We start from the raw sequence: 27939 nt of genomic DNA on the forward strand, positions 1-27939 counted from the left end.
AGGCCACTGCGGCTCGGGCGAAATGAGGGCGATGTCTTTCGAACGAGGAATTCCTGATTGTCAAGCGGGAGATGTCAGTAGCTGGGATCTACATATACATTACATGAGCTCGTAGCATAGTGAAGCGATCATAGCACTTAGGAACAGTATCTCTCAAAAAGGCGGAGCAACAGTCATCAATACCTCGCTTTCTTGTACCCATTCCCCCCACCCCTGTACCCTCCGCCTCCGCCCCTACCCCTCCCACCACCTCTCCCCCCTCCACCATAACCCTTCGACCCGCCCCCAATAATCCCCCGGTTCCCTCCCGTCGCCTTCCTCTTCCCACCCACCACCTCCTCCGGCGCATCCGCCCTCTCATACCCCACCTTCTTGCACTCCACATCAAACGCCTCCACAATGATCCCAAAGTCCGCCGTGCACATGCTGCCGAACAAGGGATGGTACGTCGAGCACTTGAGCGCGGTGAGGCGGGGGGAGGTGATGCCGAAGGCCATGCGGGCGAGGAGGCGGGGGTCGTCGCGCTCGGGGCAGGCGTTGAGGATGGCTTGGATCTGCGAGGGGTCGATGGGCGTGGGCGGCGCGGGGGTGAAGTCGAGGCCGGAGCCGGTGACGCAGAAACTGGAATGCGACTCGGAGTGAGTACATGGTCGTAAAAAGAGTCCATTTTCGAAGGACCAGGACTCCGTCACTTACGTGCACTTTCCGCACATCCCACCCGGCACAGCGTCAGGGTCGCCAAAGTACTTCGCGACGTTGTGCGCAAGGCCTGGATCCAGCGTCGCGGTCAGCAACCATACCCAGGTAATGCACCCAACCTCGCCACGCACAATCATCATCCTTCGCAAAATCCAACACCTGGTGGATCTTCGCAATATCGTCCTCTTCTTTTTTCAACAGCCGGGCGTACAGCTCCTCCGTCAGTTGCTTCAGCTCTTCCGGTTTCGTCGGCCGGGGGTTGTCCAAGAACGTCCTGTACCGCTGGGCGTACAAGTCAGTCGGTTGCCTCAAAGTTTCACCGTAACAATGACTCACCGCGCGCACTTGCGATGCCTTCACGTTGACATTCCCTGTACGCAGCCCACCGACAATCAATCCCCGACTGCTGCCATTACATCGAAAGAGCGCCCACCGTCCATTTCCCAGGCGCCTATCTGCCGGACCATGTCGGTACGATCAACGCCGGACACGGAGGCTGTTTCGACGACGTCGAGCTGTGGAGTGGCGGTGATTAGTGGAAGGGCGATGGGAAGTGGAAGGGCGATGGCCAGTGGAAAGGCCTGAGTTGTAAAGGGAAGCCGCAAATGCTTGCCTCATGCGCGAACCGCAATAACCTACGCACCTCGTACTTCTTGTCGCCCGTGCGCGTATTCTTCGTCCGCCAATGCGTCTTGATCGCGGTGGCGGGTATGCTGGAGTCTTTCAAAACCTGAAAGTGATGCGGTAAACGTGTGTGCGCGCAAGGAGAAGCGTTGAGAAAGCCGACGTACCCTCCCGAAGTTCACTGCTGGCGTCAACTCGTACGTCGTATACATCGGCGTAATGGCACGCATGTAATTGTAGTCCAGCTCGAGTTGCGCATATAGCAGGCCGAGAGCGTTGCTCTATCATACGTCAGCAAACTGACCTGGCAACATTTTCACGGAAACTCACTCGAATATCATAGCTGGGGATGAGAGAGACACGGTCAGTGCCACAAATTACACAATTAAATCAGACGTACTCCTTGGCTTGCTGATAGTGATTAAAGTCCAGCGTGCCGTCCTTGGCGGTCGGTTTCGACATGACCTCCTGCAAGAATTTCTCGAGGTCCTTCTTGTTGCATGTATCTCCCCGCGCGAACCCCTCCAGCGTCGGCAAATCAGGGGGAGAGATGACTAGGAGGACAGGGTCAGAACTCGTATTGACTCAAACCACCGATACCACTCACACATCAAGCACTCCGACTCGAGCCCGTCTCGACCCGCGCGACCGACCTCTTGACTGTAGTTCTCCAGCGTCTTCGGCATATACAAGTGGAACACCTGCCGAATATCCGCCTTGTCGATGCCCATCCCAAACGCGATAGTACACGCGACGATGTCCTTTTCCGATTCCATGAACTTGTTCTGGATGGCCGTGCGCTCGTCGGACGAGATGCCCGCGTGGTAGGCGGTGGCATGGATGTTGTGGCGCTCGAGGTAGGAGACGACATCCTGGGTTTGTTGCTGAAGGGTAACGTAAATGATGGCCGGACCTGTGCGGCGCTCGAGCATGGGCATGATGCGGGACATCTTTTCATCGAGATTGTTGGCGTGGGCGACTTGTAAAGCGAGACTGGAATTTTGTCAATGTCGTTGGATACACAGCACGTCGAATTGCTTACTTTGGACGGAACACGGGCGCGGAGAAGACTCCATCTGGTTTCTCGATATCAAAGGACGTGCAGATGTCTTCCACGACTTTTGGCGTGGCAGTTGCAGTAAGGCAGAGCACGCGCTCCACCATATTCTCCTCGGCGAACCGCGCGATTTTGAGGTACTCGGGACGGAAGCTGGCGCCCCACTACATACATGTCAGGTAGAAGTCGGCGCAATGACACGACAAGCACCGACCTGAGATATGCAGTGCGCCTCGTCGACAGCGAGAAGCGCGATCTTGACGTCGGCCATCATGTTCATGAAGCCCTCGTTGTTAAGGCTGAGTGCCATTCAGTAGCGGTCTGAGATGAGTCTGCGAGCACATACCGTTCTGGCGCGACATAGAGTATCTTGAGAGATCCGTCCTTGACGCCTAGTGGAAGTCAGCAAGGCATAGAACTCGACAAGCACTGTCCTTACGCGACTTGACGTCACGCGACTGCTCGAGAGTGAGAGTGCTATCGAGACTCGCGGCGCTGACACCCCGGCGGACCAGTGCGTCCACCTGGTCCTTCATCAAAGCGATGAGAGGGGAGATGACAAGTGTGAGCCCCTGGCGATTTGTTAGGGACTAATTGGCAGGTAGTCGCGCGACGCACAGGGAGACACATTCCAGGGATTTGAAACGTGAGGCTCTTGCCACCTGTGCGCGTGTAAGTGTCAAGGATGGTGTGTGGGACGCGGGTGCTCGCCTCCGGTGGGAAACACGACCAGCGCGTTCTTGTTGTCCTCGAGGAGGCGCGCGATGACCTGGGGGTTGTGAGTTGAGGGAAATACAGCATAGGAATGCCCACACCTTCTCCTGTGAGAGACGGAAGGATTCATAGCCGAAAACCTCGTTGAGGACGCGGTGGGCCTCCTGCATGGTGGCGGGGAGAGGGACGCGTTGTTTGCGGCTGTTGACCGGGCGCCTAAGTGATATCGGCGGGCGGACGAGGGCCGGTTTGGCGCCGGTGATCATGCGCTTGATCACGGTCATCACGTCGCGCGCTGATCTCCCTCCGCTCGCTCGCCCAGCCGTCGATTGGCACGAACGTCGACGACGACGACGAGCCCGCACACGCCGGCGACATGCAGACCCAGCAGTCCCCGTCAACCCCCCTCGCACGCTCGGCGACGCGCACCCGCGCGCTCCCCATGCTCCCCCAGCCGACGTCGACGATGACCGCGCCCCCACAGCGCATGCCGAGCCAGCGCCAGCCTCCCGGTCCCCGCCCCATCCCAAGGCAAGCATCTGAGTCTGCTCTCCGCCAGCGTGTCAGCCAGCGCACTACCGGACGCCGCCGCACTTCGAGCTCCCTCGCCAAAGGTACGTCCGTATTCACATGTGTTCCCCCCTCCTGCTCATGCCCACTCAGCAACCTTCCTATGGATCCGCGGTGAACTCATAGGCAAAGGGAGCTACGGCCGTGTATACATGGGCATGAATGTCACCACGGGGGATATCATGGCAGTCAAGCAAGTGGAGATCCCCCGCTCCGCATTCGGATCGCACGACGCGCGCCAGCAAGAGGTCTTGGATGCCCTGCGATCCGAGAACGAGACCCTCAAACACCTCGACCACCCCAACATCGTGCAATACCTCGGGATCGAGGAGACGGCTGAGTTCCTCTCGATGTACGTCCTGAGTCGGCCGGACTGCACACGTTCGTGTACTCACGCTGCACTGCCCGCAGCTTCCTCGAGTACGTCCCCGGAGGAACAATTAAGGCCTGCCTGAATAATCACGGCCCCTTCCCTGAGGAGATTACGAAGTCGTTCGGCAAGCAGATCCTCACTGGCCTCGAATACCTGCACTCGCGCGGCATCATCCATCGCGACCTCAAATCCGAGAACATCCTCGTCGAGCCGACCGGCGAATGCAAGATATCCGATTTTGGAATTTCCAAGACCGCTAACACGCCCGATATCGACAAGCACACCGCACTCAAAGGTACTATCTTCTGGATGGCTCCAGAAGTCGTCAAAGGCAACCGCGGCTACAACTCCAAGGCTGATATTTGGAGCGTGGGCTGCATCGTGCTAGGTGCGTATCTTCTACAGCACCCCGATCTTGAACCGCCTTGCTGCACCTGCGCGTCACGACCACCCCATGGCACCCGACTAGGCGCCGACGACATGGGCGCATGTTTACTTTCCCAGCGCTTGACGGTAGAGTTTCCGAGACATCCGTGCTCATCGCTTTGCAGAAATGTGGACTGGCGCTCGCCCGTGGCAGGGAGAAGAGATGGTCCCAGTGATGCTTAAGGTTCGCAACTCCCCTGTGATCTACGCTTCTCAACTCACATCCGCCCGCCTCCAGTTATACGATGGCAAGGTACCACCGATGCCTTCGGACTCCAAGCTATCGTCCGCTGCCCGTGACTTCCGTGCTCGATGCTTTACCCTGTACGTCTACATGCTGCTCTGGCAGGATCCGTAGAGCTCACGATTACGATGATAGGGATCCCATCGAACGACCAGCCGCTGCCGATCTCAAGCGCCATCCCTACCTTCGCCTGCCCAATAACTGGGTCTTCCCCGGGTTTGGCAACGACAGACGGAGCACCGCTGAGGAGACGTCCGAGACACTCAGGCCACCAGATGAACGGACCGTCCGCCCCTTCGTCGCCTCCCCCGAGGATGACCACACGCATATCCATTTCCGACGTCCCACCATCGACTCCGTCGCCGACGACACATTTTTCCAGCACCGGAGCACCCCGCCGCCCATGCCACCCGTTCCGAACGACGCAGGACCATCGCGACCGCGCAATGAGGGGCCTCCGATCGTCGTCGTGGAGCCCTCCCGCACCCCAGATAGCAATCGCTCGAGCGACTATGACTCCCTTCACCGCTATCGAACCCCGAGCGAATCGTCCTCAACTAGCACCCGCCGGCGCCGGCGCCGGAAATGGGTCGTTGCGAACCCAGATCCGGAAGGTCCTGCACCGGCGTTCACCTACACGCCGCCACCACTGCCAGAAAGCCCGCCACCGCGTCGTACGCCCTCCGCCCCGCCACGAACACCTACACCCTCTCCACCGCCTCCACCCGACGATGACGGCGCCCTTACCTTTCGCGCCTTCTCTGACCGGCTCGGGATGCGCTTTCGGGACGCCCCGGCGAGCGCGCAGTCCACCATGCTCTCCAGCGAGGCCGACGACGAGGGGACGGACGCGAGCATGTGGCAGGTGCGCCCCGCTGCCTCTCCCGCCCCTGCCGCGTCCCCCATCCCCGCGGCGTCCCCCGCTCCCGCCGAGCCCGCCCTCGCGCGCAGCGCGTCCACCTGGGCACGTCCGACCTCGCAGGCCGTATACCAAGACCTCAACCGCTTCTTCCCCGACCACGACCTCGACCAGCCACTCGACGTCGTGCCGGAGGTCGCCTCGACGGAGGACCTCGCGGGGCGCAACATGCGCGTGCGCAAGAGCATCCGTGTTATCGCCGCCGAGCATAGCAAGGCAGACCGCCTGAATCGGCGGCGCACGCAGTTGTGGGGGAGCAACATCCACGAGCTGCCGAGTCATTGACGCTGTCAACTGTGAAGGAGGGCGTGCTTGTAAGTTGCTCATGTATAGATGGATCTTCTGTGTATATCTCTTTGGGAGACGGACGGACGGACGGACTGCCCCGTTGTACCTGTACTCGCATATATAATGCTTATTGTACCGCTAGAACCCTTGTACCACTAATTGCTTTGCTGCTCACTCGAATTGGATCAGTCGAATCGCTACACATTTCCCCATCAGCTATCTACCGTAAACGACGACGACCTCGAGCACAAGCTCGGTAAGTAACCAACGAGCGATAACATTGTCCATGAGCAACAAAAGGAGAAAAAAGACGAGAAAGGGGAGTGTGTTCTGCTGCTTCCAATATCTACATACCGCTTTAGAAATGCTCCTTCGCGAAAGAAAACTCGATGTCCTTGCACGTGTTCGCCAGCGTGGCCTCCTTAAGGGCCTTCGCAATCGGGCCCGGCCCGCAGAAGTACGTCTGTAAAAACCGGTCAGAAGGGTGGCTACAGGCGGTAACCATGAATACGCACGGCAACCCTGGTTCTGAGCTGCGACCTGCTGCCAGGCAAGTACCGTCCGGCCTCGATCGACTGCTTGAGCGTCGAGTAAATGTTCTTCCAGTCTGGGCGGCCGAAGAGCGTCCGCGAACGCAGGAGCGTGAGCGGATCGTACTTCGAGCCGGCATCATTGACCGCGATGTTGTACGCCATGTCCTCCGTGATCTTCTGCGTCAGGTAGATGTTGATGCGCAGGAAGTTCGCTGGAAAAAATGAATGAGTGAGCCAGAATATTGGTATGGCGCAAGTCGAGACTTACGATCGGCTTGTGCCGCCTCAACCTCTTGGAGGAGGCTCTGGAACCAGCCGAACGACGCAGTGTCACGGCAAACCCAGAAGAACTCGACGCGGCGCAGGGAACCAAGGTTCCCGCGCTGTTGACGCCACCAGATGTGCTTGAGGATGGACGCGAAGGGCGTCACACCGATACCCGCACCGACCAGTACAGCAACCTCCGCATTGAACACGTCCTCGGCAGGGGCACCGAAAGGACCATCGATACGGACGGAGGGAAGACCCATAGAAGCACCGGTGGCGTCGATCTCGACGAAGTTACCGCGCGTCCCTGACATCTCGTCCTTCTCCAAGCCAGCCATCGCGGCCTTGGTCATGGCCTGAACGGCTGACGGGCCGACACCGAGGCGCTCGCCGAGGGCTTGCGTCCAGTCGCCGACCTGGCGAATGTGCACGGAAACGTATGGGTCCTCGGGCGCAGACGTGATGGTGAACTGCATACGGGTCAACTGCGAGGTAGATGCGCCGAGTCCCAAGGACGTACCGGGTGCCATTGATAGCTAGAGATCTCGGGAACCTGGATGAATAGCCATTGACCAGCCGTGTACTTGAAACTGGGCTTCACGATGCGCAACTCCATGGCACCTTGATGTTGTGAGCTAGCATCGCGCCTGAGAACGCAAATACATACCACTGGGGTGCACGAGGACCTTAGAGAGACGAGTCGCACGCCTCGCACGCACTTCTCGCAGGATGCGCTCGCCAAAGTACAGGATACCGGGCCAGATCGTAAAGCGCCAGCTGTTGTACCCCAGGCAGTGCTCGGTCGAGTAGAAGGGGAACACCGGGATACGGTCGGGGTCGACTGAGTCGCGCACGAAGCAGCCCGTCGCATGTGTGTACAAGCCCAGCATGAAGAAGAACGCCAGGTGGTGCGTGTACCAGAAAACCTCAAAGCACTGGTGGCGGATCTTCTGGTGCGCGGTGGTGTACATGAGGACCATGATGAGCAACATGAAGTGACCGGTGATGCCTCCAGGCTGGGTGTAGTGGATGTCCAGGGCAATCTGCTTCCGCACCTCTGGAAGTGAGATGTCAGTGGGGGATCGCGGACATCGCTGACGGGGGACGTACGGGTGCGCTCGACGTTGAAGAAGTTCACGTAGTGCGCGGTGGTGTGCACCATGGTCCAGAAGGCCATGGAGTATGCGACTTGTCGGTGGAACCAGATGTTCTCATCGGCGGGGAACAGCCAGGTGAGCTTGGGGCGGACGACACGAATGATGTTCCTCAGCATGGGGACGAGGATGAGGCCGCCATCGAATGCCAAGACGAGACCTGCGCCGCGAGACGTCCAGACGGACCAGGTGAGCGCGTTCAGCGCGGCAAGCTTGGTGTTAGTCGCCTGCGGTGGTCGCCGTCAGAAATTGCACGCACGAGACAGGGGGACTGGACGAACCTGACTGTGCCAGCCATAGCCAAAGAAGAAGAAGTGAAGGCCGTAAAAGATGACGTTGAAGAGGAGGCGCTTGGGCGTGCAGAACTCCCTCCGGAACCAGGATTCGTCGCTCATCGTGTGCGAAGTCAGTTGCTAGGCGAGTGGGAGTCGAGGATTATTATCGCGTGGACTGGGCCAGCCAGGGGAAGGAGGCAGCGGGTAGAGTAGAAACAGCAGCGAAACGACAGGAAGTGGGCGAAAGGATCGGCAGCCACAGGCTGGAAAAAGCAACCAGGCTATAAGTAAGAAAGAAGAAGGAAAGGACGAAGACGGTGATCGCGCCCGACCTCAGCGAGCGCACATGGTAACATACCCACAACAATGGTTCGCATGTATTATAGGCCCGGATCAGGCGTTCAATCACGTCGTCGCCAGCGGCCCCCGCTATATTCAGCCATCTCGACAGGTCCTCGCTCTCCCCGAGTCCTTGGAACCGGAACGGGCATCTGCCCATCGATGTTATTACGGACGGGGACGGGTACAACTACAGCGGAAAGCAAGAAAGCAGAGAGAAATCAACCTTCGTAACGGTAGGCCACCATAGCCTCGATACGATGCACATCCGTGCTGAAGCTCCGCATCTTCACCTGCTGGCTCTTGCTCGCCTCAATCGCCAGGGGATCCGTATCTACCCACTCGCCAGCGGGGATTTCTGCCGAGTCCGAGGTGTATGCGAGGATATTGAACACCGTGGGTTCTTGGATGACGGGAAGGTACGTGACCATGGAGATGATCTGCTTGAGGATAGCGCGTATTTCGGACTGTATCTCGGAATCAGGCTTGGGTGGGCGCCTGCACGTCACCATTAGCGATGTGTCAGTGACCGAGACGCCCGACTCACGGTGCAGAAGGGTCCGCCGGCGGTTCGACGAGCTTGATGTCAAAGACCCATCGCTCCAGGGGCGTTCGTGTGTCTTTGGAGATGATCGCAAGCACTAACTGGGTCACGGTCCCCGCGAGGAGCCAGTCTTTTGGGTGGCTGAGCTGGCGTCTCATGCGCATCAAGTGGTACACGTACTCTGCACTTGGGCCAATATCCTGCGACCCGGTCAACATTATAGCATGCTATCAATCCGAGAGGACGCGCCTTTCAAGGTAGTTTTCCAGAGCAAGGTCCTGAGTCACAAGCAGTGTTTGCCCATATTTCTTGACCATCTGGAAGTCATCCGATGGGTACACTTCGCGCTGGAAGAGGATGCTGGGTCGCGTCTCATGAGTGACCTGCTTGGCGCGAAAGGTGGGCGCACGCACGTGTTGACAGCATACTTGAAGAACTCGGTGACAAGCGCCGTAGAGCCCTTGAGCGTAATCGACTGCTTTTGCGCCTGCTTAGAAGCCATCGCGGTGTCACTGAGCGTCGAGAAGAGGAAAAGACGAAGACTGAAAGCAACGCGCGCCAGACGCGTTTTGCCCAAGTTGTCACGTGATGGAATATGCGGGGCCGGTCCGAAGCCCCGGGACGAGGAACGCGTTCTTGTTCTCATCAACTCACCAGCTTTTCCCAACTCTTGCTCTACGCTACCATGTCGTCCCCCGGTACACCAGATGCTGGGGCAACGTCCCCCTCTGCTAGCTCTACCGATGGCATCCCTCCGATGGATCGCATCATCATCGAATACCTGAAAGCCCGTGGGCATAAGCAAGCGAGCGAGACGCTTCTGAAGGAACTGCAGGAGGGGGGCTCCTCGGCGGACAAGGGAGCGCTGCCAGAAACTCTGTCTGCAGATGATCTGCTCAAAGCGATTGCTGTCTACGCACACAACCCCGCACGACCTAACGATAATGTGATGAACTCAAGCGCGACTGTACTGCAGGAACTGTCCAGAATGTCGAACCCAGCGAGCATACAGAACCTGATCGCAAGTCTGGGATCAGTGGGGGCGGAAGAGATCCTGTCGCATGAGCCCTCCGACAAGGAGGAAGGCTTCAGGGAGTTGCAAAGCTGGGTTGATGGATCGCTGGACATGTATCGAGTACGTCTACCCATACACTGAGCAGGACCCCGACTAATTCTCATTCAGCCGCAATTCAGACCCATCCTCTTCCCTATCTTCTGCCACTTCTATCTTGACCTCATCCAACATGGCTTCAAGGACTCTGGTGCGCCACAGCTCCCTTCAGCATAAGCGCTGTACTCACCCTTCCTCCCCAGCCCAGCGCTTCTTCCAAAAGTACTCACCCAGCTTTCAACAAACCCATCACACCACACTACACCATTTCTCTACCCTCCTACTCCCCGCCCATGTTCAAAAGGATGAGTTGGCCCAGCAATTTCGGAACGTCAAATACGTTATCCGGATGAGCAACACTGCGTTCGGTCTCCTCTTGGGATGGCTTACGGATGGAGTAAGCGGAGAGGCTTTTGGGAGCGGTGCTGGCTTCAATGGGGAGAAGGGGAAGCGCGGACGGTCAGCGGTCATGCGCGTGGTAAACAACCACTTGAAGTTTGACGGTAAGTCCAACCTTTCGCGAAGCAGCCCTCAGAGCTCATGGCTCTTTCAGTGACCCAATCCAACAACACCGCAATATCTTGGGAAGAGAACACCGGCCTCCTATCCTCCTTCATTCCCCAACAGCGCGGCGCCGCCGTAGTTTACAACCCCCAAGCCTTCAACGCCTCAAAAGGACAACTCAAACTCGGCCCCGCCCCCATGCCCGAGGCCCAGCGCGCCGAAGTGCAGCGCACCCTCCAAGAGAAGGCCATCGTGGATCCGTCCGCGCAGGCTGAGCTGCAACTCTTGAATCAGGCGCCCCCGCCGGGGTTGATTGCGCCCACGGAGGCGGATCTGCCGCCGAGGCCGCCGAACTTCAAGACGATTGATGTCGAGAGGGAGGTGCATCGGGTGCAGGATCAGAGGAGAAGGATACGGTTGGAGCCGTCGACGCTGGGGACGATGGATGTGCATTCGCCGCAAGCGAATGCGGTGAGGGCGAGGGTGTTGCCGAGTATATGTTGTTATACGCTGCATGATGTGCCGGAGGGGTAGGTATCTCTCCATAACCGTAGTGTTGTTTCTGACTGTTATTCCAGCGCGCCGTGTGCAACCTTCTCGCAGGATACATCGTTGATGGCAGCTGGTTTTGCTGAGAGCTACGTGCGGCTGTGGTCCTTGAACGGTGAGAAGCTACGAGGTCTACGGAATGACATACCTTCGCATGTCAAAGACTGTAAGTCCACAATATCTATCTATAGTCATGCCATCCTAACCCATCCAAGCTGCTGGCCTTAAGCGCGCGAAAGAGAAGAAAGGCAGCACGACTCGAAAACTCATCGGACACAGTGGGCCTGTATACTCCGTCGACTTCGACCCACTATCTGGCTCTGCTGCGCCACCAAAATACCTGCTCTCGTGTTCTGCGGATGCTACAACGAGATTATGGTCCATGGATACCCTAACGAACGTCGTGGCATATCGAGGGCATGAGAATCCAATATGGGACGTGAAGTGGAGTCCGATGGGGATCTACTTCGCAACAGGCAGCCGCGACCGAACTGCACGTCTATGGTCAACGGACCGGGTGTCATGTCTCCGAATATACGCGGGGCATCTCAGCGATGTCGATGTAAGTTTGGTGCTTTTGATCCTGTTATAGCCACTGATCTATCTTCAGTGCGTCCAATTCCACCCCAACGGCCTCTATCTCGCCACCGGCTCGAGCGACTGGACCGCCCGCCTCTGGGACGTTCAAAAAGGCAGCACCGTCCGCGTCTTCATCGGCCACCAGGGCAATCTCTCCGCCCTGGCTATGAGCCCCGATGGCCGCTACCTCGCCTCCGCCGGCGAGGACCTCGCGATCAACCTCTGGGACCTCGGCTCGGGCAAGCGCATAAAGAAGATGACCGGGCACACGTCGTCGATATACTCGCTGGCGTTCAGCGGGGAGTCGTCGATGCTAGTTAGTGGTGGGGCGGATTGGACGGTGAGGTGCTGGGATGTGAAGGCGCCGGGTGGGTATGCGCCGAAGATGGCCAATGGGATTGCGGAGGGGGAGAAAAGGGGGCATGGGGAAGAGCAGAGTATCGAGACGTGAGTTGGGATGTGTTGGGAAGTCGACTTGGGCTGACCACAATTCCAGGACGGACTTGCTGTCGACGTTCCCGACGAAGAGGACACCTATCACAAACGTTCAATTCACGCCGAGGAATTTGTGTTTGGTGGCTGGCAATTACATGTCTCCGGATACCAGATAAATAAGTAACGATACAGTGCGATATGTATAGTAAGTTTCTTGACCTCGAGGTCAGTAATGTATAGTAAGATGACAAGCAGTACAGGAAACAGCAGAATAAGTAAACAGTGACCGTCATGTTCCGTTCCTATTGACGGTGCTCAAGAAGGGTGGATGCTCACTCCATTAGTCGGACTCCTCGTCATTCGAGTCTGAGTCCTCAGAGGAGTCAAACTCCTTCTCCTCGTCCGAGTTTCCTGAGGAGTCAGACTCCTCCTCGTCGTCGGAGTCCTCAGAGGCATCGGACTTGCCGTTGTCGTACCCGGAATCGACATTACACCGGCTATGCACACTGGGGGCGGCGTACTTCGGGGTGTCGTAGCCAGAATCATCGTCGTCGGAAGAGTTGACCACGTCCGACGTTGGATCGTTATCGACATCCTCGAGGGTGCCCGAAAGCGAGGGCGCACGGCGGTGCACGTCAGTGACAGTATCGTCACTGCCTGGCAGAGCGGTGTCTTCGAGGTCGCTGCTCTGATCACAATCGCCTTCTATGTCGTTCCCGAGTCCCTCAGTGTCCTCCTCCTTGTTGGAAGTGGGCTCGACCCTTCCGAGTTCGTTCGAGTTCGTGTCAACGTTTGAGACAATCCGCTGCCCGAAACGCTGTTCGAACCAAGCTTTGTGCTCAGCGTATTCGCCGATACGTTTCCTGGGTGCGGCATTGTTCTTCTTCTTAGGTTTCTCTGGGGATATGAGACGTCTCCACATATCGATCTCCCGTCCGACGGGTGTGTTGTCAGGACCGAGGCTGTAGGGCTGAGACTTGGTAGGTGAAGAAAAAGCCATGTTTTTAGAGGAGGAAGACGCAGAAATCGCATCTTATATCCCGGTGCCAAGGTACAGCTCTTTGAGGAATGCCATCTTTCGCTCGAGCCACTGAAAGGGTCGACTTTGAGGAAGACGTGTCTATAAGCCTGCATTCAGGAAGCAGGGTATGCAGATCCTCAAAGACAACTGGGGCTGTGTGCGACGCTTTAGCCACGAGTAGTGAGATACTTGTGGGACCCATGAGTGGCGACGCGCTGTGGCTCTTGCCAAGTGCTTTGTGCCGAAAATGGCAAGGTCCGAAGCCCCACGTGACCGTACGCAATTAGAGGACCGCGTCAAGGCAGCAGGTCTTGTTCAGAGCCCGCCACCATCCCCCCAAGTACAGCGCCTCAGAACGCACCAAAGCACGCGAAGCTCTGCCTCAGTGCACACTCATAGCGACATTAGCCTCATATAATCCCCCACTTGACGCATCGACCTCATTAAGCCATGGACGAGAGCATGCAAGTCGACTCTGCGCCAGTAGCCGCGCCTGTCCCAGAGCCACCAACAACGCAGCCGACCGAGGTTACGAATCCCCAACGTGAGGATGCGCGTGCGATGTCGCAGAACGATGCTGACCTGCAGTGCTTGCAGCCCCACCCCAGCAGGCCGCACCGCAGCCGCGAGAATCATTCCGCGAAATCCAAGTCAAAGTGGTGAGTAACAACCACACGGTGGCGAATCACCTACCTAACGTCGCGCGTCTAGCACGTCCGACGACCCGACCGCGATAACTGGACATACCTGGGCAAGGGCCTGGTGACGCAGGAGCTGAACGGCCATTCCTCCCGTGTCGGTGCGTCACCCATCCCATGTCGATCTCTGCATTTCCTAACGTTCTCCCCTCGGCTAGTTGTGCGATCTCTCAGTACCGGCAAGATCCTGTCTGTCTTCGGCGAGGTGCGCGCCACACTTTCAGCGCTGGCACACGACACTGACGCGCGCCTCTCCTCACAGGGCGTCGACCTCCAAGCAGAGAAGCGCGGCAACTTTGTCGTTATCAGCTGCGTCGATGGAAATCGCGTCGTCTCCTGGTCTCTGAATGTGCGTGTCCAGTCCCCCACATGCTATCTCAATGCTCATCTTGATCATGTACACAGGCCCTCAACAACACCGACACCGTGCGCCTGATGGCAAGCATCGAACTTGCCTGCTATAAAGTCAAGCAAGCCGTGGCAGATCCCCGCTTCCACAACAAGTCCCGGCGCCGCATCGAGCGCGTCATCAAGGACGACCGCCGCAAGCGCCACCGCCGGAGGAAAGAGGCCGACGCCATGGTCGACGCGTTCGCGAAATCCACCATAGCCGACGGCGACACCCCGTCTATGGAGACGACGCCCACAGCGTGAATCACCATCATAGTAGCATTGTGTGCGCTGGTACAAGTGAAGAGAGGTATGTGCCAGAAGGCGAGTATGCTGCCTCGGCGCGCTTGTTACCAGGAGGACACTGTCTGACCGTCTATGTAGCCCAAGTCCAACCCATCTGTAGAAATCATCGCGCGACTCTTGACCTTCCTATTGTTCTTGCTATCGTCCTTGCCATTATCTATACCTCATTGTACCCGTCGTTGGTTAGTAGTTGGAAACACGAACATGATCATCTTGAATTTGTAGAGCGACTTCCCCGCGTGTAGGTTGACTTCACTACTCAGCGCTTCCGTGCAAGAGAAGTTCGGCTTACCCTACAACCTGCTACAACTGTGGGATCTCCCTCCATTCAACACCCATGAGAACCAGCGGCTATGCGCAACCCATTAAGTAGTCAACCAACAACCTTTAGTATATCGCAAGCGGAACGCCGTTTACATTCGAGCCTGCAGCGCGTCAGCAGGTGCAATGAGGGTAGCGAATCAGTACTGTATAGATAATTACACTCAGGACAGGTAAGCTGGTGGACACGAAGGATGAAGGGATATTATACAAATGTCCGTCGCGCGCACCGGTATACTAGATGCACGCACGTATGTCTAGTGGTGCCCGTGCCCGTCCGGCGCTGGCCAGCCTGAGCCCCCCGCCGTCGACGGCGTGTTCATCTCGTAGCTGCCGTCCTTCTCGTTCCGCCCGAGCAGGTCAGTGCTCGAGTTCGCGTTCGCGTCCGACGGCCGCCTGCGGCGCTCCGTGTATTGCGGCGGGAGCTCGATGATGCCCTCCGCGTCCGGCATCGGCTCGACGTCCTCGACGTCGGTGTGCAGGATGAAGCGCGAGTGGGCGTAGCGGGAGGTGGTGGGCGTCTGCATGCCCTTGCTGGTCGAGGAGGAGAGCGCGCCGGAGTTCATGGACATTGTGCGTGAGCGCGCTTGAGCTGCGGCGTGGTCGGAGTCGCTAAGGACGGCGCTGTCGCGGGGTTGATAGGTTACTGGTGGGGGTACGACGAAGGGGTCGGCGTCGTACTGCCCGCCAGGGGGCATAAATTCTCCTTGGTGGCGATCGTACGAGGGCGGGTCGACCTCGAGCACGGCGAGCGACTGTCTGCGCTTCTGCTCCCATGGTTGTCTGTCGCCCCCGCGTTTGCGAAGCCAGAACAATCCGAGGGTGACCACGGCTGCTAAGAACACTAGCGCACCGAGTACCGTACCAGCTGTGAGACATGGTAAGCATCCCGATGGACTAGCATGTGGCAGTTCGTACCAATTGCCCCGATGGAGACCTTGTTTCCCGAATCGCTACCCGAAGAGGCGGTGGGGGTTGCTGTGGTTGTCGGGGAGCTGTCGTTCAGGCAGGAAGAATCATCGGAAGCTCCCACAAGCTTCGTGTCGGAGGCACCGCCTTGGCCCCCTTGGCTATCGACCATGGTGAAAATGATGGAAGTCCCTTCTGCAGCATTTGCCATCCACTCGTACGAGTCGCTGTTGTCATTTGGATGCAGGGTGATGAAGTCCCCCAGGGGTATAATGCCCTGTAGGAAGTTAGAAGTTGTCAAAACTCCGAGGAGAAGCACGCACGTATGCTGTCACGGGCTTGCTAGCCTCGCCGTAGCCGCTGAAGACGTATGGTCTACACTGCTGTAGTGCCGAGTTTAGCTATGATGGAATTGATGGTTAGCCTCGTCTTGGTTACAGGAAGCACGTTGACGTGCCTCGAATTCGAAGCTCGTCTTCGGGTCGTCGGTATCGCACGACGAGCTCGAGTCGCCAGCCGTTAGGACGTCGGAGGAGACACCCTTGCCGGTGCTATCCACCATCGTGGCTACGAACTTCTTGGACTTCGCGATGGGTAGTTGGGTGGTAAATGACGTCTGGCCATCGTCGAGCGAGAAGTTTCGCGGTACGCCGAAGGGCTAGCAAAGAGGGAGTGAGCGCCCGCCGCAGCGACGACGAGCAGGAGGGAAGGGGGCTCATACCGGCGTGAGGAGTAGGTAATAGGGCGCCTGAGCATCTGCGGGGTATATCAACCGAATGAACACGGGGAGGACGGGCACGACGCACCGCTCCAGGATACGGTGAAGTCCTCGCAAGACTTTGGGGACTTGGTGTCGATGTTGAAGGAAAAGGCGCGGGCGGACGAGACGGCGGCCAGCGCGATGGCGACGCCGCGGATGCCGACGGACGCTGGTGCGACCATGGGCAAAGGAGAGAAGCAGGAGCAAGCAAAGAAGCAGGGGAGGAGCGAAGGAAGGAACGTACTGTGGTCAGCGATTGCCGACCGAGATGGTCACCGGAGTGAAACTCTGAGCCGAGGCGCTTGCGGCCCCATATGATCAGTGTGGCGCTGCTCCCACAGCCTCCTCCGTCCCCCCACGTGGTGCGCACACCCAAGTTCGACAACAAGGCGCTGCACAACCGAGCTGCGAGCGCGTAATTTGGAGTCGCTTGTTTTCCACCGAGCAAGTTGCTATATCCTTGCTACACCCATAGGCTTCCTTACCTCAATCTCACTTCGTGATTGTGTCCGTCTTGACAGGCTGCTTTGCGAATCACCCTCGTATTTTTCCCCTTCTGCGGGAAGGGCGGCCATAACTGCGCGCCCGTCCGACGTCGCGCATTGAATGCGGCAGCTGTATACTGACAGTTCAGCTGTATGTTTCTATTCAAGATCAGCCCTATCACCACAGTATCGCCTCTCCAGCGCCGTCCAGAACGCCAAACATTGATGCCTCTATGGCGCCCGTGGCTTCTCTGACGCGGATACTTCGCGCGAACGCAGCAGCTTGGTCGGTTATCAGACGCTTGATTGCGCGATGAGCTTCGCAGTTGCCCAATCGAGGCGTAAACAAGGGATTGGGTAAGACATGGCATTGCAAACGACAAAAAAAGAAAAGAAGGTAGCTAGCATAAGCACAGTTTGGTGGATGGATGGGCCAGAGGAAGGAGGGGCCACACTCTCAGGGAACGGCGAATGAGGGCTAAATTGGAAGCCTGGGAAAGTTGAACTTCGCGTCCCGCTCGGTATTTGCCGGCTGGTCTATACAGCTGTGACCGGTGGCTTTGGCCGCATTCGGCAGGTGCTTCTCACGTATTGCGCTGAGCAGGCAGCATCGCGATCTCGAGGCACCCGTCAACGCCCTCAAGACTAAGCCGTGAGTATCGCCCGTTGCTGGAGGCTGCTGCTCGACACCTCCATCGCATTATCGTCTTGCTGATACGTCGCTCAGGGCTGCAAGATGGGTTTCGGCAAAAACGTGAGTGCCATTGAGCTCTTGATCGTGCATCTATATTGACTTGCCTTCGTAGAACGGTTAGATCGCCTTCATCCCTCCCCCAAGTCTCCATGCTAAACCACCCCACCAGTCCTTCACGACAACCATTTCCGCAAGGACTGGCAGCGCCGCGTCAAGACCTGGTTTGACCAGCCGGGCCGCAAGCAGCGCCGCCGCATCGCGCGCAAAAAGAAGGCTGCTGCCCTTGGCGTTCGCCCCCTTGATGTCCTCCGCCCGGCTGTCCGCGGCCAGACCGTGCGTTACAACCGCAAGCTCCGTGAGGGCCGTGGCTTCACGCTCGCCGAGCTGAAGGAGGCTGGTGTCGGCCGCAAGGAGGCGCTCAGCATCGGCATTGCCGTTGACCACCGCAGGCGGAACCTGAGCGAGGAGGGCAAGAAGCTCAACGTGGAGCGCTTGCAGGCGTACAAGGCGCGCCTGATCGTCTTCCCCCGCAAGGCTGGCAAGCCCAAGAAGGGTGACACCACTGTACGTGACAGACTTGCCAACTACTGGACCTATCATTCACCTCAACTTCAGGGCGATGACCTCAAGGCCGCCACTGTCCGCTCGACTCTTGCCGCCATCCCCATCCCCGACGGTCAGCCGATCGAGGGCCCCCGCAAGATCACCGACGAGGAGCGCAACTTTGAGGCGTTCCGCTCTCTCCGCATTGCTCGTGCCAACGCCCGGCACGAGGGTGCCCGCAAGGCGCGCCAGGCCAAGGTCTGCATTTCTATCGTGATGGCTGTCCGCGGTGAGCTTACTCCTTATGCAGAAGGAGGAAGAGGAGGCCGCGAAGAAGAAGTAAACGTCTTGTTCGCTCTTTTTACCCGCCTTGCCGCCGCCTACACCATATGTATCTGTGCATTGTACCCTGAAAACTCGCACGATATGCCCCACTACGTCTTATGCAGCCAATATGACCATCCACTGCCGCGCTTCCTTGATACTGGAGTGAATTGAGCGGAGATAGGAAGTTAGAGCAAGAGAATCAACGTCCACCACCTCGTCCCCGCAAGCTACTGTAAAATCAGGGTATATAGCAATGGGGTGTTCGCGAGTCGCCGCCCCCAGCTGACATATTTGCAAACGCTCGCAGGAGGCTTGTCCAGAACGGTGGCCAGTACATGGAATCGCGCTGAGAATCGCCTGACCAGAAATCCCACCTCGCGCACCCTCCTTTGCGCTTACGATCATGGTCGTCGTGCGCTCCGCAGCCCAGTCGTTGCCTACCATCCGCCGCGCGGACATCGGCGCTCGCATCCTCGCCGGCGAGCACCTCCTCATCTACCACGGCCTCGTCCTCCGCGTCCCCCAGTCGTGGCTCGCGGCGCACCCCGGTGGCGAGACCGCGATCCTGCACTACGTCGGACGTGACTGCACGGACGAGGTCGACGCGTTCCACCCGGACGATGTGTGCGAGACGATACGGAAGTACGCAGTCGGCGCGCTCGACGCGAGCGCGTTGCCGTGGCACCCGTACGTGCCGCCCGTGATGACGGGCTGGGTGCGGAAGCAGGGGCCTGACGGCGCATGGGGCTGGTTCAAGGAGGCCGACGCGTTGATTGGCGAGGGCGACGCGGATTCGCTGTTCCCCTCCTCGCAGATTCTACTAGTCGAGCGCGACACGCTAGACGCAGCGCATGCCGCGTACCCGAACGAGAAGGGTCCTATTGACGCGAAGGACGGTCCGACGCTCGCACTTATCACCCCCGGCCCTGCTAGTGGTCTGTCCCCCGAGATCCAGGCGCGCCACTCTCAGGCCTGGCATGAGCTACGCAAGCGCATCGAGGACGCCGGGCTCTTCCAATGCAAGTACATCCGCGGGTACGGTCCGGAGGTCGTCCGCTACACGATGCTCGCCGCGACCTCGATCTGGTGCTTTAAGCACGACTACATCTTCTTCAGCGCACTATGCCTTGGCTTGTTCTGGCAGCAGCTGGTGTTCACTGCGCACGACCTGGGGCATGTGGGGGTTACGCACATATGGGAGATTGACAGGCTGATTTCCATCATCATCGCGGACTTCATTGGCGGGCTGAGTATCGGGTGGTGGGTCGATGTGAGTGGTATGCGCTTGGTCTAGAACTGTGCAAGGTGCTAATGCGATGTATAGAACCACAACATCCATCACCTCGTCACGAACCATCCTTCTCAGTACGTGGTACGCTGCGTGAAGCCATGGATCTCGCTGACCCTCCCCCAGTGACCCCGACATTCAACACCTTCCCTTCTTCGCCATCTCCCCCGTCTTCTTCAAGAACCTCTTTTCCTCATACTACAAGCGCACGCTCTACTTCGACATGTTCGCCGACATCTTCATCCGCATCCAGCATAAGCTCTTCTACATCGTCATGGCGTTCGCCCGATTCAACCTCTACGCGCTCTCATACGGCCACCTCTTCAAGCGGGCATTCGACACTCGCCGCACGAAGGGTGGTCGCTGGGCTTGGTGGCTCGAAGTCATTGGCCTCGTCGTCTTCTGGTATTGGTACGGAAACGTGCTTGCGAATTGCGGCTCGTGGCAGAAGGCTCTCATGTTCCTGCTCGTCAGCCATGCGGCGACGAGCCCGCTGCATATTCAGGTGGGCTTCATCCGCCGCATGCGTTGTAGGCGTTTGCTCACCTTCCGTAGATCGTCCTCTCTCACTTCTCAATGTCTTCCGCCGACCTAGGTCCCCTCGAGTCGTTCGCCGCGCGCCAGATGCGTACGACGACCGACGTGATTTGCCCGCGCAAAATCGGCTTCATCCACGGCGGCCTCCATCTACAGGTCACGCACCACCTCTTCCCGCGTCTACCTCGCCACAACCTGGACGACGCTGCCCTCATGGTCAAGGAATTCGCCAAGGAGCAAGGCCTAGTGTATGCCGAATTCGGGTTCATTGCAGGCAACCAGGATGTGTTGGGCACGCTGAGGAACGTAGCGGAGCAGGTCCGTGTCATTGGGCATGTCGCGGCGGAAGAGGCGAAGGAGGCATTCGACAAAAAACTGAAGGACAGCGAAAAGCAATGTGAGCAAATCGAAAAGACGATCTGACCGGTTCAGACTGTCTTCTAGTGGGTGGGGGTTCGCGTAAATGTAGGTATCATAGAGGTACTTCCCCACTCGCAACAAAGCTTTCAACATTTGAACCCTGTTGCGCGTCGAGGTGATTCCTGGAGCCCGATCGATGCGAGGGCTTGGCTTTTTGCTGGCACTTTAGGGAACGATCAAACAGGTTGTGGGTGTGGATCCGGGATCCGGGCATGGATTGCGGCATAAACTCGTTCATATGCATAGAAGGGAGTGCAGTATGGAGAGCATGAAAGAGAAACAGGAAGTATGGATACAAGCAAGCCGCACGCGAGCCGCTTAACGGTAACTGAAGGAAGAAATCAGTATACGGGACTGAACCAGCTCTGTCTGTCACGTACCTCTTCTGTCTCCGGGCACGGGCACCGTGACCACCGAACTTCTTCGGCTCTGCCCGACGAGGGTCGGCGATGAGGAGGGTGCGGTCGTAGGCGACGAGCTTCTTCTTGAGCTCCATCGCGCTGTACGCGTCGACGTACTTGGCGTAGTACGCAACGAGCGCCTTCGCGATCGCCTGGCGGATGGCGTACACCTGGGAGGTGTGCCCACCACCCTTGACGCGCACGCGGATGTCAACGATGGAGAACGCCTCCTCGGATGCGACGAGGACCGGCTCGTAGACCTTCAAGCGGAGGATCTCGGGCTGAACGAGGTTGATGGGCTGGCCGTTGATGCGGATAAGACCGCGGCCCTCCTTGGCGTGAGCGACGGCAGTCGCGGTCTATACGATTCATTAGCAGGGGAACGCGAGCAAGGATATGGGCACGCACCTTCTTCTTACCAAAGGTCTGCACGGCTTTTGCGGTCGACGCCATTTTTGCAGACGGCTATAATCTTGGTAAGGATGGGCTCAACGGCGGCGGCAACGGGCGTACTCACGGGCTACGCTGTCTTGAGATCGTCGGGGGCGGCGTACACGAACCGATGGCGATCAACGAAGGGGAGACTGTACAGTTTGAGTCGGATGTTGCCGAAGGCCATGTGCTTTGCGGCCGTTGCCGGCGTGATTGCCGCTGACTAAGCAGAGTGCCGGCTCCTGCTTCCATCTCGTGTCAGTCCCGCGCCGGAGACCGTCAGCGATGTTGAAGGGAGCATTCAAGGTGCGTTGCAAGCTGCTGCATATTTGATGTGTACTTAACTGCACTAGAGGGGTATTCCGACCCGCGTGTCGCCGTCGTCAGTGGTGAAGAGCAGCGTTGTCGGTGCGTGTCGCGCACCATGATCGGCGCACTTCGGACTTACATGTTCTGCAGCGCTCCCCGCGGCGCAGCCGGTATGCGTCCAGCTCACGCCCTCCCTACACAGGACGGCGCAGGACAAGCGCAGCCCGCCGGCTAGCGAGCTCGCCGTCCTCCACCCCTCCGTCTTCAACCACCCCATCCGTCGTGACATCCTCCACCTCTGCGTCGTCCACTACCGCGACAGCCTCCGCCAGGGCAGCGCCAACACCAAGAACCGCGCCGAAGTTCGCGGCTCGACGCGCAAGATCATGCGCCAGAAGGGCACCGGCAACGCCCGCGTCGGCGACGCGCAGAGCCCCATCCGCCGCGGCGGAGGCGTCGTCTTCGGTCCGAAGCCGCGCGACTTCAGCACGAAGCTGCCGCGCAAGGTCATCGAGATGGGCATGCGCGTTGCGCTTAGTGCGAAGGTCAAGGAGCAGAACTTCGGGATCATGCGCCGGTTAGAATGGCCGGAGGGCAAGACGCGCACGTTGGCGGAGCGGATTGAGACCCTGGGCTTGCGGAAAACACTGTTCGTGACAGGGAGCGAGCAACTGCCGGAAACACTGGAGCGCGCGTTCCGCAATATACCCATGGTCAAGCTCGTTCACGCCTCGGAGTTGAACGTCTACGAGACGCTCAAGTGGCCGCGCATCGTCGCGGACTTGGATGCCGTCAAGTACTTCGAGGAGTCCTTGAAGAAGGATATACCTGTCGCTCAGATCCCTCTGGTCGCATTCGAGGCTGAGGCTGAGGCCGACTTTCTGGCTCAGGTAAGCAGGCAATATACCTGAGATAGTCTTGTCGCTGACAAGTCGATAGACGACGATACCTGAGCCACCAGCTGCTGAGCCTTCACCAGCACCTCAAGCAGCATGAGATACAGTGTTCGTAGATGTACACACTTACTCGCTACTTGAGTGCCTTTGCGCACGTCTCGATGATATTTTTTGGGCGTCACACACCCTCACCTCTGGAACAATGTGTCTGATCTCACTTGCGAGGACTGCCTAGAGAAGTATATTGCGCGCTTATACATTGTTAAACACCGTTCAGGTGCTATCAGTACTCCCCTCCCTCAATCAGCCTTCCACTGTTTCGCATGGCGCCTTCATGTCCTCTCGCGTGAGCAACTTAAACTCGCCGGGAGGTAATGGAAGCATCCCAGGTACCTGTGCTATGGCCGAATGCTCCGTAGCGCGGACGTGAACCTTGTCGCACAGTTCTTCCAAGCCGAGGAAGGGTTGATCCTGGCGTATGTGCGAGGCGAGCCCGCGAGCAGACAGTTGCCCATGAGCGAGAGTGTAGTTGATATGAAGGCTCTGCAGCTTGTCGAGGCACTTCACAATGGTATCAACACGACCATAACGATCTGTCAGGACGAGATGGCGGAGGCTGGCGATGGACTGCAAGAAAGGCGGCACATGCTCGTCCATGCTTTCGGTCGTGTTCTGCAAGTGGACCGTCTCCAGTCGCGGGAAGAGTGTGTTGCAACCGTCCGGAATCGAGAACATGTCGAGAATCTTTGGATGGCTGATGAAGTCGCCGAAGATTTCGAGGTATTCCAGGCTGGGCAAGTACAGTTGAATATTTGCTAGGTCCTGAGGGGGCGGCATCCCCTTGAAGCCGAATGCTAACTTCTTCAGAGATGGCAACCGTACGAGCTTGAGGTCTTCCGAGCTATGCGTCATCGTAGCAGGTCCTAAGCGAGGGAGAGCGAGTGTGATTAGGTTGGGACATTTGCGTGTGACGATGTTCAACAGGCCACCGTCAAGAGAGAGATTCGCGAGGGAGAGATGAACCAAGCCGTCCATCGAGGGGAGGCAGCGCCAGCATGTGAAGTCCGCCTTCAGGCACTGAAGAGTGGGTAGAATGGCCGCTCGATAGGTTGAGTTGTGAGCAAGCCACTGATGTGCCGAGGGAGAGCTCTCTGGGACGCGGTACTCGAACCTGCGCAGACAAGGCGCGGTCTCCATATATCGCTGCATACGGTGGACGAAGATGATATCACACGCCTCCATTGTGACTTCAATTATGCGTGGCGAAACGTTGATGAGAAGCGCAGCCTGGTTGGGCGTGAGCTCTTCCCTGGTACAGTCAAGATGAACCTCCAAGGGAAGACTCTTTGACCGCATGCCGTGCGTGACGCTGACTGACATATCCTTGCGTGCCGTCATGCATATTCTGGTCCAGAGCCCGGCGGAGTCGAGCGAGATGGCGCGCCACAGTCGGCAGACATGACTGAAGCGCACAGGAGGAGACAGAGCGTTCTTCCACTGTTCTTCGAGAGTGTTACCGGCCTTGAATATGGCCAGAATCAGTTCGTTTGGAAGCCTGTTGATGGGGCAGGGCTGGGAGTCACGTAGATCCTGGGCTTGAAGGAGGCGGTGATCGACGCGCTGCACACGCGTCAGACAAGGTAACAGTGTGCATCGTAGATACACATACAGCTATACTACATGGAATGACACCGTTCTTCTGTTCTTCTTCAGTAAGGACCTCGGCGAATTCAGACGCCTGTGGAGGCGGTCCGATTAGTTTGCGTACGATGTCTGGATGAAGGGTGGCTTACTATACATGCGGCTATAATATGAGCATGAGAGGGGCCATAACCAAACGACATCTCGGTGTGAGGAACGGGAAGAGACCAGTGGCTAGAGGTACGTGGTGGGCAGAGGCAAGAGATCGATGTGGCGTCGGACCCGTACATGAGCACGCGGTCACATGAGATGACTGCGTGCGTGCATCGTGGGAATATTCGTCCCTCGCGTCTTTGTCCGTTCCCTTACTCATCGACGACCACCGCGTCCGCACCATGTCCCAGCCATCCCAGGAAGAAGAGGCCGGCGAGGACTACCAGCTTGCAGGCCCTCTGCTGGTCTCGAAGCTGCAGGAGGCAGGCATCCACGCCAATGACATTAAGAAGCTCGCGGAGGCGGGACTGAACACGGTTGAGGCTGTCGCGTTCACGCCCAAGAAGAACCTGGTCACTATAAAGGGCATCTCTGACCAGAAGGCGGACAAGATCCTGGCCGAAGGTGCGTATTCCGACCGCTGGCACTGGGTATATGCGCGATCCTAACGATGTGCTGCAGCCCAGAAGATCGTCCCCCTTGGCTTTCAAAGCGCTACAGAGGTGCATGCACGACGATCCGAGCTCGTACACATTACGACAGGCTCTAAGCAGCTCGATGCGCTCCTTGGCGGTGCGTCATCTTCATATATGCGCGCGATATGCAATCACTGACGCGCTCGCAGGCGGCATCGAAACGGGTGCGATTACCGAATTGTTTGGCGAGTTCAGGACTGGCAAGTCTCAGCTATGCCATACGCTGGCCGTGACCTGCCAGCTTCCTGTCAGCATGGGCGGAGGGGAGGGAAAGTGCTTGTACATCGATACCGAGGGCACCTTCCGTCCTGTCCGGCTGCTAGCCGTAGCAGAGCGCTTCGGCCTGAACGGAGAGGAGGTGCTGGACAACGTTGCATACGCACGCGCGTACAACGCGGACCATCAGAACTCCCTCCTAACCAGCGCTAGCGCGCTCATGTCCGAGTCTCGGTATGTGCCTCAATTTCTACCCCCTGTACGCCTCGAGCTGATGGTTCATCTCCAGGTTCTGCTTGTTGATCGTGGATTCCTGCACGGCCCTCTATCGGACGGATTTTAGCGGCCGTGGGGAGCTCTCCTCACGGCAGAACCACTTGGGCAAGTTCCTGCGGACCCTTCAGCGTCTGGCGGATGAGGTAAAGACACGCTATTCCCCTCAAACGTGCTGAGGCTCATGGTCGTTTTCAGTTTGGAATTGCGGTTGTCGTAACGAACCAGGTTATGTCCAACCCCGACGCAGCCGCCGGACCCTATGCGGGCAACGAGAAGAAACCCATCGGTGGGAATATCATGGCGCACGCCTCCACGACTCGGTATGTGCACCCTCATAGACCTGGGCTAGCCTCGGAACTAACTGTGCGTGTTCTCAGTTTGCAACTCAAAAAGGCGCGCGGCAACACACGTTCATGCAAGATTTACGATTCGCCATGTCTGCCGGAGATGGAGACGCACTTCGCTATATTGCAGAGTGGTATAGGCGACCCCGAGGAAGAGCCTTGATGCGTTCAGACTCGCACTTGCCCGCACGCGCTTTTCTTGTACACGGATCTTGCGTGCTCAACTTGCTGTATGTATTGTAGAACATCCCGCTGACTGTGACTTCGTCATTCAATGGCTTCATTCGACTCCGAGTCCAACAGTGCTAAGCATAAAGCTACTCCTCCTTTTTGGTGCCCTGTACGTAGAGCTGGTATTACATCGTTTAGTAGTACTTTCCAGTTGAATGATGTCTAAGGCGCTACAGAGTCAGAAGACACGCTAATGTACAATAGTAAGCATTAAATATGGTCAGCAACGAAGATCTATGCGAGGAAACGGGTGACAATGTTGGCCTCCGTCGCGTTGATGCGGTCGCGGAGGGTTTTGAGGTCGTCGGGGCCGACATCAGCGATGTCTGCCAACAGGTATGCGATGTCGCCCTTGGAGTCGGAGTACTGCTTCTCGACGTTGAAGGACGCGAGGGCGTCGTTGACCTGGCGCAGCACACCGGGCACGTTCTTGTGCGCGTAGCACATGCGCACGCGGTCGTTCTCGTCCGCGGAGATCGCGCGCAGGTCGACCTCGGGGAAGTTGACCGCGCCGACGGTCGAGCCGTACCAGAGGCAGCGGGTAAGCGCGGCGGAGACCTCCTCGCCGATCGAGCGCTGCGCCTCCTCCGTCGAGCCGCCGATGTGCGGGGTGAGGATGACGTTGGGGAGCGCGCGGAGGGTGGAGGCCCAGCTGTTGAGCTCGTCGTCGAAGGGCGCGCCGTTCGCGCCGGGCTCGCGGGGGAAGACGTCGATGGCGGCACCGGCGACGTGACCCGCCTTGAGCGCGTCGATGAGCGCGGGGATGTCGACGACCTTGCCGCGCGCGTTGTTCAGGAGGTACGCGCCCTTCTTCATCTGCGCGAACTGCTCGCGGCCCATCATGTTGATCGTCTCCGGCGTCTCGGGGACGTGCAGCGTCACGTAGTCCGCCTCGTTTAGCAGCGCGTTCAGGTTCTCGACCTGGCGCGCCGAGCCGAGGGGCATGAGGTTGACGATGTCGTGGAAGAGGACGCGCATGCCGAAGGACTCGGCGAGCACGGAGAGCTGCGAGCCGATGTGGCCGTAGCCGACGATGCCCAGGGTCTTGCCACGGATCTCCCAGCAGCCCTTGGACTGCTTGTTCCAGATGCCGGCCTTGAGCTCGCCCGAGCGGTCGAAGAGCTGGCGGGAGAGAACGACGAGCTCGCCCATAACAAGCTCGGCGACGGAGCGGGAGTTGGAGAAGGGGGAGTTGAAGACGGGGATGCCTGCGCGGGCGGCGGTCTCGAGGTCGACCTGGTTCGTGCCGATGCAGAAGCAGCCGATGACGATCAGCTAGGGGAATGTGAGTGGGGAAACTCGGTGCAGAGGGTAGGAGGGAACGTACCTTGGTCGCAGCCTTGATCACCTTCGCAGTGATCTTAGTCTTGCTGCGAATGCCAATGGCGTGGTACTGGGGGATCTTCTCGAGGAGCTCCTCCTCGGACATGGCCTTGGTGTGGTGATCGACATGGAAGCCCTCCGAGCGGAAACGCTTGACGGCCTCCTGGGAGATGTTCTCGAGGAGGAGCAGGCGCAGGTTTTCGTTCTCTACCGGGTGGAGGACCTTTGGCTGCCGCACGTTCCCGGACGCGGCCTGGGCCATGCGCTCGTGGAGGCTG

General features: G+C 58.2%; 14 protein-coding genes across 14 annotated transcripts; 6 read left to right on the top strand and 8 right to left on the bottom strand.

Annotated features, from left to right (window-relative positions):
- Window positions 1-22: 22 nt before the first annotated feature.
- On the bottom strand, window positions 23-3282 carry SCHCODRAFT_02612206 (ATP-dependent DNA helicase). Its single transcript, XM_003037145.2, has 17 exons — window positions 3196-3282; window positions 3092-3149; window positions 2999-3042; window positions 2820-2952; window positions 2727-2772; window positions 2595-2679; window positions 2366-2544; window positions 1931-2316; window positions 1724-1877; window positions 1654-1666; window positions 1491-1604; window positions 1343-1429; window positions 1133-1214; window positions 1036-1070; window positions 831-981; window positions 697-769; window positions 23-621 (listed from the first exon to the last, which is right to left on the bottom strand). Exons 1-17 carry the CDS (start codon window positions 3262-3264, stop codon window positions 177-179), a joined length of 2154 nt encoding a protein of 717 aa, XP_003037191.1. The 5' UTR covers window positions 3265-3282; the 3' UTR covers window positions 23-176.
- Window positions 3283-3433: 151 nt separating this feature from the next.
- On the top strand, window positions 3434-5911 carry SCHCODRAFT_02684679 (Pkinase-domain-containing protein; the record flags this gene model as incomplete). Its single annotated transcript, XM_003038489.2, has 6 exons — window positions 3434-3708; window positions 3758-4016; window positions 4076-4425; window positions 4589-4647; window positions 4702-4787; window positions 4843-5911. The coding sequence occupies exons 1-6, from the start codon at window positions 3471-3473 to the stop codon at window positions 5909-5911; spliced, it is 2061 nt and encodes a 686-aa protein (XP_003038535.2). The 5' UTR covers window positions 3434-3470.
- A 361-nt stretch (window positions 5912-6272) lies between these two features.
- Window positions 6273-8263, bottom strand: SCHCODRAFT_02663372 (uncharacterized protein; the record flags this gene model as incomplete). The annotated part of the gene is made up of 7 exons (XM_003037144.2): window positions 6273-6377; window positions 6430-6659; window positions 6716-7184; window positions 7235-7335; window positions 7382-7771; window positions 7825-8095; window positions 8150-8263. 7 exons carry the CDS (start codon window positions 8261-8263, stop codon window positions 6273-6275), a joined length of 1680 nt encoding a protein of 559 aa, XP_003037190.1.
- A 329-nt stretch (window positions 8264-8592) lies between these two features.
- SCHCODRAFT_02612213 (DNA-binding protein) lies at window positions 8593-9553 on the bottom strand. The gene is made up of 5 exons (XM_050344521.1): window positions 9440-9553; window positions 9276-9386; window positions 9207-9226; window positions 9030-9156; window positions 8593-8980 (listed from the first exon to the last, which is right to left on the bottom strand). Exons 1-5 carry the CDS (start codon window positions 9526-9528, stop codon window positions 8704-8706), a joined length of 624 nt encoding a protein of 207 aa, XP_050202368.1. The 5' UTR covers window positions 9529-9553; the 3' UTR covers window positions 8593-8703.
- A 122-nt stretch (window positions 9554-9675) lies between these two features.
- Window positions 9676-12485, top strand: SCHCODRAFT_02612217 (WD40 repeat-like protein). The gene is made up of 8 exons (XM_050344522.1): window positions 9676-10161; window positions 10210-10288; window positions 10341-10640; window positions 10691-11171; window positions 11220-11356; window positions 11406-11752; window positions 11801-12216; window positions 12266-12485. Exons 1-8 carry the CDS (start codon window positions 9712-9714, stop codon window positions 12378-12380), a joined length of 2325 nt encoding a protein of 774 aa, XP_050202369.1. The 5' UTR covers window positions 9676-9711; the 3' UTR covers window positions 12381-12485.
- A 59-nt stretch (window positions 12486-12544) lies between these two features.
- Window positions 12545-13234, bottom strand: SCHCODRAFT_02744712 (uncharacterized protein; the record flags this gene model as incomplete). Its single annotated transcript, XM_003037142.2, has 1 exon — window positions 12545-13234. The coding sequence occupies exon 1, from the start codon at window positions 13202-13204 to the stop codon at window positions 12545-12547; it is 660 nt and encodes a 219-aa protein (XP_003037188.1). The 5' UTR covers window positions 13205-13234.
- A 307-nt stretch (window positions 13235-13541) lies between these two features.
- On the top strand, window positions 13542-14891 carry SCHCODRAFT_02612219 (uncharacterized protein). Its single transcript, XM_003038487.2, has 6 exons — window positions 13542-13769; window positions 13823-13884; window positions 13937-14024; window positions 14082-14128; window positions 14186-14272; window positions 14329-14891. Exons 1-6 carry the CDS (start codon window positions 13676-13678, stop codon window positions 14575-14577), a joined length of 627 nt encoding a protein of 208 aa, XP_003038533.1. The 5' UTR covers window positions 13542-13675; the 3' UTR covers window positions 14578-14891.
- A 100-nt stretch (window positions 14892-14991) lies between these two features.
- On the bottom strand, window positions 14992-17126 carry SCHCODRAFT_02612226 (uncharacterized protein). The gene is made up of 6 exons (XM_003037141.2): window positions 16656-17126; window positions 16571-16605; window positions 16307-16507; window positions 16173-16250; window positions 15859-16126; window positions 14992-15808 (listed from the first exon to the last, which is right to left on the bottom strand). Exons 1-6 carry the CDS (start codon window positions 16789-16791, stop codon window positions 15198-15200), a joined length of 1329 nt encoding a protein of 442 aa, XP_003037187.1. The 5' UTR covers window positions 16792-17126; the 3' UTR covers window positions 14992-15197.
- A 578-nt stretch (window positions 17127-17704) lies between these two features.
- SCHCODRAFT_02612228 (ribosomal protein L13e) lies at window positions 17705-18809 on the top strand. Its single transcript, XM_050344523.1, has 5 exons — window positions 17705-17746; window positions 17822-17848; window positions 17957-18352; window positions 18404-18589; window positions 18642-18809. Exons 2-5 carry the CDS (start codon window positions 17831-17833, stop codon window positions 18672-18674), a joined length of 633 nt encoding a protein of 210 aa, XP_050202370.1. The 5' UTR covers window positions 17705-17746; window positions 17822-17830; the 3' UTR covers window positions 18675-18809.
- A 252-nt stretch (window positions 18810-19061) lies between these two features.
- SCHCODRAFT_02487208 (fatty acid/sphingolipid desaturase) lies at window positions 19062-20906 on the top strand (the record flags this gene model as incomplete). Its single annotated transcript, XM_003038485.2, has 4 exons — window positions 19062-19928; window positions 19983-20023; window positions 20073-20451; window positions 20502-20906. 4 exons carry the CDS (start codon window positions 19062-19064, stop codon window positions 20904-20906), a joined length of 1692 nt encoding a protein of 563 aa, XP_003038531.1.
- A 234-nt stretch (window positions 20907-21140) lies between these two features.
- SCHCODRAFT_02612233 (40S ribosomal protein S16) lies at window positions 21141-21879 on the bottom strand. Its single transcript, XM_003037140.2, has 4 exons — window positions 21822-21879; window positions 21713-21769; window positions 21284-21663; window positions 21141-21231 (listed from the first exon to the last, which is right to left on the bottom strand). The coding sequence occupies exons 2-4, from the start codon at window positions 21755-21757 to the stop codon at window positions 21222-21224; spliced, it is 435 nt and encodes a 144-aa protein (XP_003037186.1). The 5' UTR covers window positions 21758-21769; window positions 21822-21879; the 3' UTR covers window positions 21141-21221.
- Window positions 21880-21970: 91 nt separating this feature from the next.
- Window positions 21971-23141, top strand: SCHCODRAFT_02612237 (ribosomal protein L4). The gene is made up of 4 exons (XM_050344524.1): window positions 21971-22042; window positions 22090-22144; window positions 22196-22935; window positions 22985-23141. Exons 1-4 carry the CDS (start codon window positions 22022-22024, stop codon window positions 23039-23041), a joined length of 873 nt encoding a protein of 290 aa, XP_050202371.1. The 5' UTR covers window positions 21971-22021; the 3' UTR covers window positions 23042-23141.
- A 103-nt stretch (window positions 23142-23244) lies between these two features.
- SCHCODRAFT_02566871 (uncharacterized protein) lies at window positions 23245-24837 on the bottom strand (the record flags this gene model as incomplete). The annotated part of the gene is made up of 3 exons (XM_003037139.3): window positions 24735-24837; window positions 24611-24679; window positions 23245-24561 (listed from the first exon to the last, which is right to left on the bottom strand). The coding sequence occupies exons 1-3, from the start codon at window positions 24783-24785 to the stop codon at window positions 23245-23247; spliced, it is 1437 nt and encodes a 478-aa protein (XP_003037185.1). The 5' UTR covers window positions 24786-24837.
- Window positions 24838-26572: 1735 nt separating this feature from the next.
- SCHCODRAFT_02488410 (uncharacterized protein) lies at window positions 26573-27923 on the bottom strand (the record flags this gene model as incomplete). Its single annotated transcript, XM_003037138.2, has 2 exons — window positions 26573-27613; window positions 27666-27923. The coding sequence occupies 2 exons, from the start codon at window positions 27921-27923 to the stop codon at window positions 26573-26575; spliced, it is 1299 nt and encodes a 432-aa protein (XP_003037184.1).
- Window positions 27924-27939: the final 16 nt, after the last annotated feature.

Source organism: Schizophyllum commune (genome assembly GCF_000143185.2).
Source record: "Schizophyllum commune H4-8 unplaced genomic scaffold SCHCOscaffold_2, whole genome shotgun sequence".
Lineage (NCBI taxonomy): Eukaryota > Fungi > Basidiomycota > Agaricomycetes > Agaricales > Schizophyllaceae > Schizophyllum > Schizophyllum commune.

What these genes read in the sequence shown, in the direction of transcription:
- SCHCODRAFT_02612206 (XM_003037145.2), bottom strand. Translation starts at nt 3,264, where the DNA reads ATGCAGGAGGCCCACCGCGTCCTCAACGAGGTTTTCGGCTATGAATCC. An exon ending in CGGGCGACAAGAAGTACGAG is followed by an intron (nt 1,215 to 1,342) that starts GTGCGTAGGTTA and finishes GCCACTCCACAG; the next exon opens with CTCGACGTCGTCGAAACAGC. An exon ending in AGGCATCGCAAGTGCGCGCG is followed by an intron (nt 982 to 1,035) that starts GTGAGTCATTGT and finishes TTGTACGCCCAG; the next exon opens with CGGTACAGGACGTTCTTGGA.
- SCHCODRAFT_02612237 (XM_050344524.1), top strand. Translation starts at nt 22,022, where the DNA reads ATGTTGAAGGGAGCATTCAAG. An exon ending in TGTTGAAGGGAGCATTCAAG is followed by an intron (nt 22,043 to 22,089) that starts GTGCGTTGCAAG and finishes TAACTGCACTAG; the next exon opens with AGGGGTATTCCGACCCGCGT. An exon ending in GGTGAAGAGCAGCGTTGTCG is followed by an intron (nt 22,145 to 22,195) that starts GTGCGTGTCGCG and finishes CATGTTCTGCAG; the next exon opens with CGCTCCCCGCGGCGCAGCCG.
- SCHCODRAFT_02612213 (XM_050344521.1), bottom strand. Translation starts at nt 9,528, where the DNA reads ATGGCTTCTAAGCAGGCGCAAAAGCAGTCGATTACGCTCAAGGGCTCT. An exon ending in GATATTGGCCCAAGTGCAGA is followed by an intron (nt 9,157 to 9,206) that starts GTACGTGTACCA and finishes GCCACCCAAAAG; the next exon opens with ACTGGCTCCTCGCGGGGACC. An exon ending in CCGGCGGACCCTTCTGCACC is followed by an intron (nt 8,981 to 9,029) that starts GTGAGTCGGGCG and finishes GGTGACGTGCAG; the next exon opens with GCGCCCACCCAAGCCTGATT.
- SCHCODRAFT_02612226 (XM_003037141.2), bottom strand. Translation starts at nt 16,791, where the DNA reads ATGGTCGCACCAGCGTCCGTCGGCATCCGCGGCGTCGCCATCGCGCTG. An exon ending in CTTCACCGTATCCTGGAGCG is followed by an intron (nt 16,606 to 16,655) that starts GTGCGTCGTGCC and finishes TATACCCCGCAG; the next exon opens with ATGCTCAGGCGCCCTATTAC. An exon ending in AGACGAGCTTCGAATTCGAG is followed by an intron (nt 16,251 to 16,306) that starts GCACGTCAACGT and finishes ATTCCATCATAG; the next exon opens with CTAAACTCGGCACTACAGCA.
- SCHCODRAFT_02612217 (XM_050344522.1), top strand. Translation starts at nt 9,712, where the DNA reads ATGTCGTCCCCCGGTACACCAGATGCTGGGGCAACGTCCCCCTCTGCT. An exon ending in CAACCACTTGAAGTTTGACG is followed by an intron (nt 10,641 to 10,690) that starts GTAAGTCCAACC and finishes TGGCTCTTTCAG; the next exon opens with TGACCCAATCCAACAACACC. An exon ending in CTGCATGATGTGCCGGAGGG is followed by an intron (nt 11,172 to 11,219) that starts GTAGGTATCTCT and finishes CTGTTATTCCAG; the next exon opens with CGCGCCGTGTGCAACCTTCT.
- SCHCODRAFT_02612219 (XM_003038487.2), top strand. Translation starts at nt 13,676, where the DNA reads ATGGACGAGAGCATGCAAGTCGACTCTGCGCCAGTAGCCGCGCCTGTC. An exon ending in CGAGGTTACGAATCCCCAAC is followed by an intron (nt 13,770 to 13,822) that starts GTGAGGATGCGC and finishes CAGTGCTTGCAG; the next exon opens with CCCCACCCCAGCAGGCCGCA. An exon ending in TCGTCTCCTGGTCTCTGAAT is followed by an intron (nt 14,273 to 14,328) that starts GTGCGTGTCCAG and finishes TCATGTACACAG; the next exon opens with GCCCTCAACAACACCGACAC.
- SCHCODRAFT_02612233 (XM_003037140.2), bottom strand. Translation starts at nt 21,757, where the DNA reads ATGGCGTCGACCGCAAAAGCCGTGCAGACCTTTGGTAAGAAGAAG. An exon ending in AGACCTTTGGTAAGAAGAAG is followed by an intron (nt 21,664 to 21,712) that starts GTGCGTGCCCAT and finishes TGAATCGTATAG; the next exon opens with ACCGCGACTGCCGTCGCTCA.
- SCHCODRAFT_02612228 (XM_050344523.1), top strand. An exon ending in CCAAGAAGGGTGACACCACT is followed by an intron (nt 18,353 to 18,403) that starts GTACGTGACAGA and finishes CCTCAACTTCAG; the next exon opens with GGCGATGACCTCAAGGCCGC. An exon ending in GCAAGGCGCGCCAGGCCAAG is followed by an intron (nt 18,590 to 18,641) that starts GTCTGCATTTCT and finishes CTCCTTATGCAG; the next exon opens with AAGGAGGAAGAGGAGGCCGC.